The sequence below is a fragment of the Sturnira hondurensis genome, unplaced genomic scaffold, assembly GCF_014824575.4.
Source record: "Sturnira hondurensis isolate 20B ecotype Veracruz unplaced genomic scaffold, ASM1482457v3 Scaffold0023357, whole genome shotgun sequence".
NCBI classification, from domain to species: Eukaryota; Metazoa; Chordata; class Mammalia; order Chiroptera; family Phyllostomidae; genus Sturnira; species Sturnira hondurensis.
Genome location: NW_028095988.1, coordinates 10,627,949 through 10,639,295, shown reverse-complemented (window position 1 = coordinate 10,639,295; position 11,347 = coordinate 10,627,949). Strand labels below are relative to the sequence as shown.

General features: G+C 53.8%; 1 protein-coding gene across 2 annotated transcripts; it reads right to left on the bottom strand.

Moving 5' to 3' along the window:
* Positions 1-1,325: 1,325 nt before the first annotated feature.
* Positions 1,326-7,202, bottom strand: SLC22A17 (solute carrier family 22 member 17). Of its 2 annotated transcripts, XM_037037551.1 has the most exons (8): positions 6,865-7,202; positions 4,294-4,448; positions 3,527-3,692; positions 3,192-3,337; positions 2,909-3,014; positions 2,531-2,748; positions 2,122-2,233; positions 1,326-1,970 (listed from the first exon to the last, which is right to left on the bottom strand). In XM_037037551.1, the coding sequence occupies exons 2-8, from the start codon at positions 4,355-4,357 to the stop codon at positions 1,682-1,684; spliced, it is 1,101 nt and encodes a 366-aa protein (XP_036893446.1). In that variant the 5' UTR covers positions 4,358-4,448; positions 6,865-7,202; the 3' UTR covers positions 1,326-1,681. The 2 variants fall into 2 exon arrangements, with proteins under 2 accessions (XP_036893446.1, XP_036893447.1); XM_037037552.1 differs by lacking the exon at positions 6,865-7,202 and having other exon boundaries at positions 3,527-3,567; positions 4,294-4,381.
* Between the last annotated feature and the right edge of the window lie 4,145 nt (positions 7,203-11,347).

The window sequence follows — 11,347 nt, the reverse complement described above, 5'->3', positions numbered from 1 at the left end:
ACATATTAACTTTTGAACATCTATCATGAGTCAGACTTTAGAGTTTCAAAGCTGAGTAAGCCCAGTCCAGTGTGGCTCAGTCTTGGGCATCGTCTGACAAACGTGAAAGTCGTTGGTTTGATTCCTGGCCAGGGCACATGGCTGAGTGGCAGGTTCGGTCCCCCCGTTGGGGCACATATGGAAAGCAGCCAATGGATGTTTTTCTTGCACATGGATGTTTTTCTCCCTCTCCTCCCTCCTTTCCCATCTCTCTCTTAAAAAAAAAAAAAAGTTGAGTAAGACAAAGTTCCTGCCCTCAAGGAGGTTACCAGCTAGTGGATTAATTTAAGAGGCACTTGAATTGTCTCATTTAATCCTCATAGCAACCCTTGAAGGAAGCTGGAGGTTAAGAGATTTGCCCAAAGTGGTAAAGCCAGGCCAGGACTGGTCTGACCTAGAGGCAGAAATTCTAGTCTTTTACTTCTACCACTGAGCGCCTAGAGACTCACCCCTCACTTCCAATGATAGCACCCAAAGCTTGGATGCAGCTGGGAAGGTGGCCACAGGGTGCGTCAGTGAAGAGCTCCAGTCGTAGATCTAATCGTATCTCAGCTCTCCCTCGCTAGCTTTGTGGCCTTGGGCAAGTTACTCAGTCTCTCAGAGCATCCGTTTTCTCCTCTGCGAAAGCAGAACGCTGCAGTGGGCACCCATTGTTTTTACCTGTACAACATCCAGTCCTATTGCTGCTCATAGCACTCAGGTGTTGCTTTCCCACTGCCCAGCTGTCAGTGATATGGTGGAGGGGAGTGGTATGTTACTCAAGCCAGCCAGTCACTTGCTCTCTGGAAACAAATCTTCAGTGGGGAGACCCAAAAACTGCATCTCACTGGAGTTCACCAGGTGAAGCCCTGAAAAAATATTACTGGTTCCTATTCCCTCTGGTTTGTGAACTTTTTTTGACCAGTTCTGCTTCTCCTAACCTCCTCTTAGCTCCCCACCGCATCCCTCTATTTTCCCTTTTGTTTAAGTTTATTAGAGTCAGTTTTCATTGCTTGCAACGACAACAGAAAAAACTTAAATCGATCCAAACACCTACCTTGCAGTGTTGTAAGGATCAAGTGATTAAATGAAGTTTGTAAAGTGCTTAGCCCAGTCCTAGAAGCACGGCAAGCAATCAGTGACGGAGGTAGTTGTCTGGGAGTTAATTCAGGGTTGGGGGGCGCTGTGAGGGGATGAGGCAAGGGGCGGGGCACAGGGAGGGGAGGGAGATTGTTATCAGTTTCAGTTCCACTGAGAAACCTTCCCCCCTCAAGAGGTCATTAGAAGGACAACAGAAGGGAGGGAAGTCCAGGCTAAGGTATGCTCATTTATTCAAAATGTCTTTATTGAAACAGAATGATAGAGCAAGAAAGAATGAGGTCTGGGAGGATGTCTTTGGGCACAGGATGAAGCCCAGACCTAGTGCTTACACTGTGGAGCTCTCTCCCTGTCCCCTGACTCTTGCTTAGGAAGTCAGCACAAAGCAGCAGGGAAGAGATAGGGTAAGGACAGCCCTCTGGGCTCTCCTTGTTGGCTGGCGTGAGCTGCCTCTGAGCCTTCTGGGCAGCCTGCCTTCCTCACTCAGTCCTCCCAATCTCCTTGCCAGGGCCTTATGTCACCTTTCTGTATGGGCCAGCCTCCTGTCAGGGTGCTCAGAGGCCACTCAGAGGGCAGGGTTGGGGGTGGCAAGCAGCGGGACATGGTCACAGCGGTTAGGGGGCGGCTGCCTCAGCAGAGAAGGTCGGCGGCACAGCTCCCCATCCCGGAGCACCTCAGGCAGGAGCTTGCGCTTGGTTTCTGGCAGAAGCATGATACTGAGGATGCAGAGGAGAGCACAGGCCGCCAGCACTACATGCTGCAGGAAGGCTCCATGGCCCATGTGGAGGCGCTGGGCCGGGCCACTCAGTCCTCCAAGTGCCCCCAGTGCCATGATCAGGCCCAGACCTCGGCCCCTGGGAGAGATGGAGTTGGCACTCAGCCTCCAGCTGTGACCCTCACCCCAACCCTTCTCCAGCAGCATTCCCACCTTCATCCCTCAGGCCCTGTCCTTGGTGGGAGACTGGGAGGCCTGGCCCTGCCTCTGGGAGCACCCCTTGCTCTCACCGGACAGTGGTAGGGATGATTTCAGCAGCAAGGAGGGTACTGAGGAGGCCAGCAGCTTGGGACGAGAAGAGACCAAGGACAGAGAAGGTGGTGATGGCGGGCTCATTCAGATCTAGAGGACCAAGAGGGAGGTGTGAATGGAGGCTGGAGATCATGTTTGGCTAAGCCCTTGGTTCAGAGCCCCCTTGCTCTCTGATCCTATGGCTCTAGCTAGGTGGGCTCTGGGCATTCTCCAGTTGATTGGTAGAACAGACAGGGTGTGTGGCCAGGGGAAGGACTGTGGAGATCCGGGCAGGGGCTGGTCTTGTCTTAGGAGGCTTGTGCCGGAAGCAGTGCCTGAACCTGTCTGAGGCACCTCTGCCAGGGTTCCTTTGTTGAGGCCACATTGTGGGGAAGGGAGGATGCTCACAATCCCACAGGCCCAGCAGGACCAGGGACGCGATGCCAGTGAGGGTCATCGAGAGAAGCAGGATGCCCCGGCGGCCAAATCGGTCCACGGTGACCCCCAGGAAGACACAGGCCAGGGCTGCTGTGCCGCTGGCCAGCAGGGAACACAGGTAGAATTCCGATGGGCTCCCTCCTCCTCCCACAGGCTGGTAACAGTGGCGAATGGCGTGGGCAATAAAGCTGTGAGAAGGGGTGGAAAAGCAAAGAAGGGTGCCTGCATCCTCACCTGTAGCCTTCCACAGCCGTAGCCGCCCTCTGTGTGGGTCCACAGGCCTTCCCCACCCAGCCAGCCCCCATCCCAGCTACTGGCCTGGCCCTGGGCTCAGACACCCAGGCTCACTTGGTGAAGCCCAAGATAAGAAGATTTTTCCAGATGTTGCGGTAGTTGAGGAGGGATGTGAGGGAAAAGGAGGATGTTGCAGGGAGAGGGCAGGTGTTCTCCAGGTCTTCGGGGCAAAAGAGAGAGAGGGAGGAACTGTCTGTTAGAAGGAGCAGCAGAGATCCCAGAGTCCTCCCACAAGAGTGGTGGGGACCCTGGGAGAAGGTGGCTCAGCTATAGCCATGAAGAGGGCACCATTACGTGTGCACATGAGAGATCATCTGTAAGGACCCCTGTCTCTTACCCTGCAGGGCCTCCTGGGCCTCCTCTCCCAGCATCTGCCCATGGGGACGGTTCCTCTCAGCCAGGATTCTCAGCACTGACTGGGCCTCCTCAATCTGTCGCTTCACTATCAGCCACCGTGCAGACTCCAGAAACAGACCAGGCCAGCTGAGGGCAGGGTTGCAGGGTACATGGTGAAGCCTCCCAACTCCTGACACAGGGATGGGAACCTGCCCCCTCCGAGTGGCTGGGGCTAGGGCAGGACTGGATGAGGGGCAGTGGAAGAGGGGGTTCTCTGGGCTAGAGCTAAGGACTAGAGGAAGAGATGAGTATGGCCAGGTAAAGGGTGATACTGACCCATAAAACAGGAAGAGGATGCAGGGAGCGGTGATCATTCGCTGCAGAAATCGCCAGTCCTTAGAGACAAGGGCCAGGCCCAGGAACAGGAAGTGCCCCCCCACCCCCACCAACTCCCCTGCCAGGGCCACCCGAAGCCTCTGAGTTGGGTCGCACAGCTCCAGGCCTAGAGATGCAGCAGGAACAGGGAGGAGAGGTCAGGGAAGAAGGAGGTATGGGAGAGAAGAGGAGAGAGGGAGGGAGGAGAAGAGAGAGTGAGGTCAGACCCTGAGTGGAGGCTGCAGCTGTCAACTCCCACAGAATAACCTCTGAATGGCAAAGAGTGGAGAGATTGTTCAGTCCTCTCTCCTCTCCTGCTCAAACCTGGGAGGAGGAGGGCTCAAGGGTCAGAGTTCCTGGTGGGTGTTCAACATTTCCACTTACAGGCCCTTTCACATCAGACCTTATTGGACCTTCATATCAACACTTGTTCGAGGTCACACAGCTAGTCAGTTTTTGTTTTTTAAATAAAACTCTCTTCCCTGACAGCAGTAAGTCTAGGGCAAGGAAGTCCTTAGAGATAGATAGAGATAGTGAGGGGGTGTGGAAAGAAGTAAGGCCCCAGATCCTTCAAAGGCCCAGGCAGAAAGACAGCTGAGATTCTGGACAGCTGAAATTTGGAGCTGAAGAGGGACTGAGAGGACCCTAGCGGACAGTGGGAATGGCCTAGGATGCAGACAGACAGGGATGAGCCCCAAAGGAAGGATTTTTCGGGGAGTGCCACTTACGCATCAGGTAGACACCAAGGTCAACACCAGCAAGCAGAAAGCCCAGGAGGAATCGAAGAGCCATGACACCTGTGGAGGAGCCTGCAGCAGCCCCTCCCACTCCGCAGGGGCCCACCAGCCCCAAGGTCAGCAACACGATCCCACGACGGCCAAACCTGGAAAGTGTGGAGGGCCTCTAGTCACCCAGACTTCCTGAGAGAGTCACTGCTGGGTGGGGCCTAGCTCCCCAATTCACAGCTAGAGGTATGAGGATGAGGCCTAGGGAACAAGAGTTGGACTGAGGCTAGAGGAGATGGAAGGGATTGGGACCGTGCATTAAGTGATGTCTGGCAACTGGGCACTAGTGTATGGCTATGGTTCTTCAAGGATGGGACCAGCCTCTTGTGGATGGTCCACGGTGACACCCAGGAAGACACAGGCCAGGGCCGCTGTGCCGCTGGCCAGCAGGAAACACAGGTAGAATTCCGATAGGTTCCCTCCTCCTCCCACAGGCTGGTAACAGTGGCGAATGGTGTTACCAGCCAGTGGTAACACCAGTGCTGACAGCATTTCCCCATGGAAACGAGACCAACTATCAGAGGGCATGGGATATTGCTTAGGGGACTTGGAACCATTGATCCTTGGTGACACAGGTCAGTTGGGATGGAGCTTATCTCACTCAGACTGGTCAGCGAAGATGGGGTCATTGATATATGGGGTTGTAGCTACTGATCGTTGGTCACTTGTGCACAGAAATATATTGGTCATTGGAGATGGAGCTATTGATCTTAGGGGACTGAGTAATTGATTCGGGGGGATGAGGCCATTGTCCCATGGGGTTGGGGCATGGGTCTACTAGTCCACAGGGATGGTCAGTGGGGATGGGACCATTGGCTAGAAGATGGAGCCACTGATCCATGGGAATTAATCCATGGGGTAGGACTATGGATCAGTGAGGATAACCCCTAATCTTGAAGATCGGACATTTTACCTTCGGGGACAGAGCCATTGACTCATGGGATGAGGATCTTAGTTCATGTGGGTTGGCCAACTGGTCAGTAGGGATGAATCTATTAATCCATTGGGATAATAAGTAAGGGGGGGTGGTCACAGGCCAGGGGAAATTAGACTATTGGTCAGTGATGATGAACAGGTTTTCTGATCCTTGGCCACCAGGCTGTGACCTTCGGGGATGAAGCTTGGGATCACTGGTCATTAGGAAAGAGGCCTAATCCCTGAGAGAAAAGCTACTGACACAGTAGATTGGGATCTTATTTCCATGGGGATAAGCTTATTGGTTAATGGGACTAAGGCTACTGAATTTAGGAGACTGAATTATTGGTCTTAGGGGATGAAGCCGTGATTCCATTGGAATGACACTACTGGTCTATGAGAAAGAGACCACGAATGCGGGGGGATGGGCTATTGACCTATGGGTTTAGGATAATTCGCCCACAAGGATGTGTGACTGCTGGGCAGTGAGATTAGGTACTCCTTTTAAGGAACTGGACTATTGAATGTTGGGTTGCCTTTGATCCATGGGAGTTGGGCTATTACTCCATTTGAATAGGACTGTAGATCAGTGGAGATAAGTCTAAGAATCCATGGGGACGGTCAATGGAGGTGGAGCACTTGGTCAGTGGTGATGTGTCCAGAGTCAGAGGAGGTGGAAGTTTTGATCCCTGGGGTGAGCTGTCGGTTGGTGGGGATGAGCTGATCTTGAGATGAGGCCACTGATTCACAGAAATGAGGCCTTTAGTCTGACAGGATCTGCGAGCACTGAAGACCTATGAGGATGGGACTTCCCATTTCTGGGGAGGAGTGCTATTGTGGTCATTGATCCATGGGGGTTGGACTATTGGCCTATGAGGGTGGAATCATTTGTTTGTAGAGATGAACTATTGGTTGACTGGTTCATGCCGATAGTTAGGAACTAACACAATGATCTTTAGAACGGAGGCCATTGAGATGGAGCTGACAGTCCACTTGGACGGGGCTGCTAGTGGGGATGAGCCTATAATTTACGAAGATGGGGTAGGCGGTGGTTAGTGGTGGTGGAAACACAGAGGAAGAGCTAGGACTTCGGATGTGCAGAGATAGGGTTTTGGTCCCTGGGGATGGGGCTATTGTCTTTGGAGATGATGTGGTTGATCAGTGGGTGTGGGGAGTGGGGGGGTGAGGCATTCCCTGTGCAACAGAGGTGTGGAAGGAGTATTTCTCGATGGGAGTGCAGTTGGGACAGGGGTGGGGCTGCATATCATTCAACACAAGAAATCCGGAGAAGGCGGCTGAGTCCAACGCCTCCTGTCCAGCCTCTTGCTAACACCAGCGGCCTGGGCTAGCCTCCTAGCACCCTCTTATCTCTGCCTGGCCTGTCCCTGTTAGCCCTCACCTGTCCGCAGGGTAGCCCAGGAACAAGTAGCCAGAGGCAAAGCCCAAGATGAAGAGGATCTGCTCCAGGATCACCTGCCAGCCCAGGTCACACACCAGATCCCACTGGGAATGTGAGAGGGATGGAGTGGGTGTGAGGCCCTGCGCTGGTGGCCCTCAACCCGCCTGCCCTCAGACCCGCGGCCAATCGAGGCGCCTCACCTGGCCAATGGCGTTGGTGGTGAGCACCGGCAGGCCGTTATAGTCCCAATCCTTGAGACAGTGGTTGAAGTCCGGCGGGGCAAAGCCGCTGCACGAGGGGTCAGTACTGGTGGCGACGTGGCTGGCGGCGCTGGCGGCGCTGGCGGCAAGTGCCGCACTGGCGACGCCAACACTGCTGACGTTGGGGGGCTTCTCCCAGCCAGAGGTGTTGGGGGCAAAGTCTCCGTAGTGGCAATGCAGTGGGGGCGCCAGCGTGAAGATGGGGTCCGAGGCCAGGCCCAGAGCCACAAAGAGCACGGGCAGGCAGCAGAGGCCGAGCTGTAGCTGCTGCCCCCCGCCCAGCGCCCCTACCTGGGCGAGCAGCGCCTCGAAGCTGAGGGGGCCGGGAGGAACGCCCAGCGACAGATTGCTGCCCAGCCTGTCGCCTCCCGCATCGCCCTCCCCATCTCGCTCGCGCTCCCGCTCACCCTGCAGCTGCTCGGTGGGCACCACATCGCCGAGGGTCCCGACCTGCTGGGGGTGGGGGAGGGGCGGGGAGAGGCAGAAGAAGGGTGAATCGTAGAAAAGCGCAAAGCAAGGGAGGAAGGCGCGCGCGCACGAGCAAGACATTTAAGGGCTGAGGAGGAGCGGAGTAAAACGCCAGGCGTTTGTCGTGGGTGCAGGGAGGTGATGGCGTAGTCCTCAGGGCGTGGACACTTACTCCGTTGGGGCTGGGGGTGATCTCTACAGTGCTGTCGATACTGCTGCCGCCCCCGCCATTGGGCTCGGGGGTCCCGGTGGCCACCCGGGGAGCCAGCTTGCAGATTGCAGGGGCCCTGCCGGGCCTCACCGAAAGGATGCGCTGTCCTCCTCTGGCCTAGTGGTGCGCTGGATGCCGGACACAGACGCCAGAGAGACCCCGTTCTGCAGCTCTGGAGCTGCGGGCGCCTCCTTAGCCTCTGCGATCTTGCGCCGATTTCCCCTCCCCTTCCTCCAGACTCTCCTCCCCTTCTCACGTCAGCAGGTCCAGACTCTTCATCAGAGACAGGAAGGGGGGCCCGGGCTCAGAAGAGGGAGGGGATGGGGCTCTCTGTCTCTGTTCCCTGGGTCTGCGGGCCATTGCGGTAAACAGGAAAAAAAAAAAGCTGAAGGATAGTAGCTAACCCAGGCAGATGCCAGAGATTCCTTTTTTGCTTCCAATTCTTCCTCATCGACCATCCACCCGTCCATCCATCCACTCATTCATTCATCGGTAAAATTTATGAAGCTTCTGTTCTGTGGTTGGCCTTGTGCTAGGCTTGGGGGATAACCGAATGGACAAGACAACTTGGAGTAGCTTAGTAGCTTCCTGGGACACAGACGAGTGTACTGGCAGTGAGGGTTCGTGGAGCGCGGGGCTGGGCACGCCACTCAGCCCTGGCTGCTCTACTGGGTGAAAACACTTCTCCGGGGTTCTCTCTGCTTGAGTTACCGGTTCTCAACAATATTTGGCACTGTTGACCAAATCCCTCCCTCTAAATACTTTCTTCTTTGTCTGCTAAGAATCACACTCCCCTGTTTTGTTTTGTTTTGTTTTCCCTCTTGCTTCTCTTATCTCCACTGCAGGTTCACCCTCCTCTTCCTCATCATCGCTCAGTGTCTGATACTCAGAGGCTTAGTCCTAAGGCTTCCTCTTCTCTCACACTGCTTTCTGCACCTGGGGATCTCACCCACACCCCACGACTTCACCTGCGGTATAAACAATACAAACCAACACAAACCTGGTCCCCAGATTTACATTTCCAGCTCCTGTTACTGAACCACCTCCCCAAAGTCAGGTTTGTGTGCCTAATGTGCTACTAAGCCAAACACTGAGATCTGGGGGCTCGGGGACAGAGGTTTGTCTATTTGATTTGGCCAAATCAAGAGGATAGGGGAGCAAGATCTCTCAGATGCATCTTCCTCAAGAACCAAAACCAGGGAGTTTCTATGCACCTAAGGAGTAGGGGTGGTGTGTGTCAGGGACCTGAGGGGGAAATTTGTTTATTCGGTCACTGTTGAGGGTTTAACTTCCGCCCATCTTCTGAGCCCCAGACCTTTAAAGCCACTTCTTTGACCTCTTACCTTGGATGACCCATAGGGTCCTCAAACTTGGCATGCCCAAGCCCAAACTCATGCTCTTCCCCCCCTAACCTGGTTGTCTTCGTGTGTATCCTCAGTGCGTGGCACCCTCATCATCCAATAGCGGCCAGTTCTTTTGGAGATAGCCCTTACGGTGCCCTCTTCCTTACCCCCACATCCAGTCCTTTACAATGTCCCATCCATTTTACTTCCTACATAATTGTCTGGTGTTTCCCTTCTCCCCGTCTCTTAGAACCATTAATCAAGCTCGTCGCACAGACTGCTTTAGCTTCCTAATTCCTAGCTGCTGCTCTGTGTCCATTTGTTTTCAATCTACTTTCCCCACCTGTTATATATCGTACAGATGGAGTGACCTTCAAAATGCCGATCTGTTCGTGTCCCTTTCCTGCTTCACAACCTTCAGTGGCTTCTCCTCACCATGGAGATAGATAATATTTTGGACATGGTCCTGCATGCTTGGCCCCATGCTCTCTGCAGCTCCATCTCACTTCTCAAACATTGATTGCAGCCACACTGGACTTCTTTAGTTTTTTATCAATGCCACAGGGCCCTTGCACAAGCTTGTCTTTATGCTAGAAGGCTTCTCCCCCTGGAGTCAAGTTCTCACTCTTCAGCTGTCAGCTCAAGCATATTTGCCTCAGAGAAGCCTTCCCTAACTCCTGGAATTGCTTCTCAGCATGATTTACAGACCAGCAGCACCCACATCACCTGGGAGCTGGTTACAAAGGCAGAATCACAAGCCTTTTAGCCAGATCCCCATTAGAGATGCACTTGCCTAGATTTGATACCTAACAGGTACTTTATTCTCTAACCTCAGGCAAGGGCTGCAAAGGTGTATCCTGTCAGTCTGTCGGGAAATCCATTCCCTCTTCTCTGCACTGAACTGCACTTCCAATTTATCTCCTCTGTTCACAAATTTTCCATGTGTGGGAACCTCTTCTAGTGCACGTAGCAGCCTCCGCCATTTCCCCTCCCCCAACTCATGTCAGGACCTTTTCAGGGTTTACTTCAGTGCTGTCACTGCCAACAGCACCGAATTTGAGGATTTGTCTGTGTTTTTGTGTCTGCCCTGGAACTACCCCTTCACTTTATGTGGTGTTGGGCTGCTCATCCGTGTTATCTTCCTAGGGCCTCACAAAACCCCCGTGAGCCCATTAAAACCTCATGTCAAAGCTGAAACCAGGACTCAGATGGACTGACAGGATCTACCACAGACACAGAGGACCCTGGTGTTTCTGGGACTTGCACTGAAACTTCTTATTCTGGGCTGATCTCTTAAAACGCTGTCTGGATGATGGAGGGTGGCCTCTATCATGTCTTCAACACATAGGTGTAAATTTGGCCCCAGAATCTGGAAATGAGTGTTGAGAGGGAAATGAGAAAGGAACCCATAATGAAGGAGGCAAATGCATAGGGGACGCCAAGACACTAGGGTGTGACTGGTTTGTTTGGGGTGCTTCCGATCCAGTCTCTGTGCCAGGGCATCGTCCCAGGCAGACAGGACTGAAGCAGTGAAGCTGTGGCTTGGACTTCGCTTGTGGCAAATGGCTGGAGAGACCCTTCACCTGTGCTATGGCTCCCCAGTTTCGCCGAAGCCCCAAGCCCCATGGACTTCCAACATAGTGCATTCACCAGCCCTCAGCTTCTCTAAAAGGTGGTTTGTCCAGAATGGCGGTCAGCAGAAAGCCTGGGATAGATAGTGAGGTTAAGGGGCTAGACCCTCTTGGGCTAACCTAAGGGGGAGGGCACCCAGGCTGGTCAGCAGCACTCTCCAGCCGACCAGAGCTACCCAGTGGCACAAGGCTGAGAGTGAGGGGGACCATCAGCACAGCCCTTTCAGAGGCTCATGTGGCCAGCCGCTCCACGTGGGCAGTTCTCTAACAGCATCATTTGACAAGGTCTGGAGAAGCCCCTGATCAACCATCAGTCTTTCTGGAATGCTGGTTGTCACTCCTCTGGGCCCTCTCATCCTTGGGGGGTCTTAGCTCAGATGCCACCTCCCAACCAACCGGTCTAAAGTCTCCCTCAGTGGCCTTTCCCCCATCTTGTTGGTCCTTCACATTACCCTGTTTATTTCCATTGCCAGCAACTGTCAAATCTGTGGGAGATTTTTTTTTTACTTATTTTTGGCATAGAGGCTCAATCAGGACTCGGGCCTCCCACAAGGGACACTGGCAGGTGGGTCTTTTGTTCATCACGTCTTCTGCGCCTCACCACGGGGCAGAGATTTGGCTTTGGGCTCTTTCCTGTCACTGGGGGAATCCTGGTTAGTTTCTTTTCCTCTACTGACTAATATGCTTAAATTCAGTGGGTTGCCGCACCTGATCTGAGGTCACATTCAATCTACGATTTGAACTGATTAGCTTATGTCCATTCCACACCC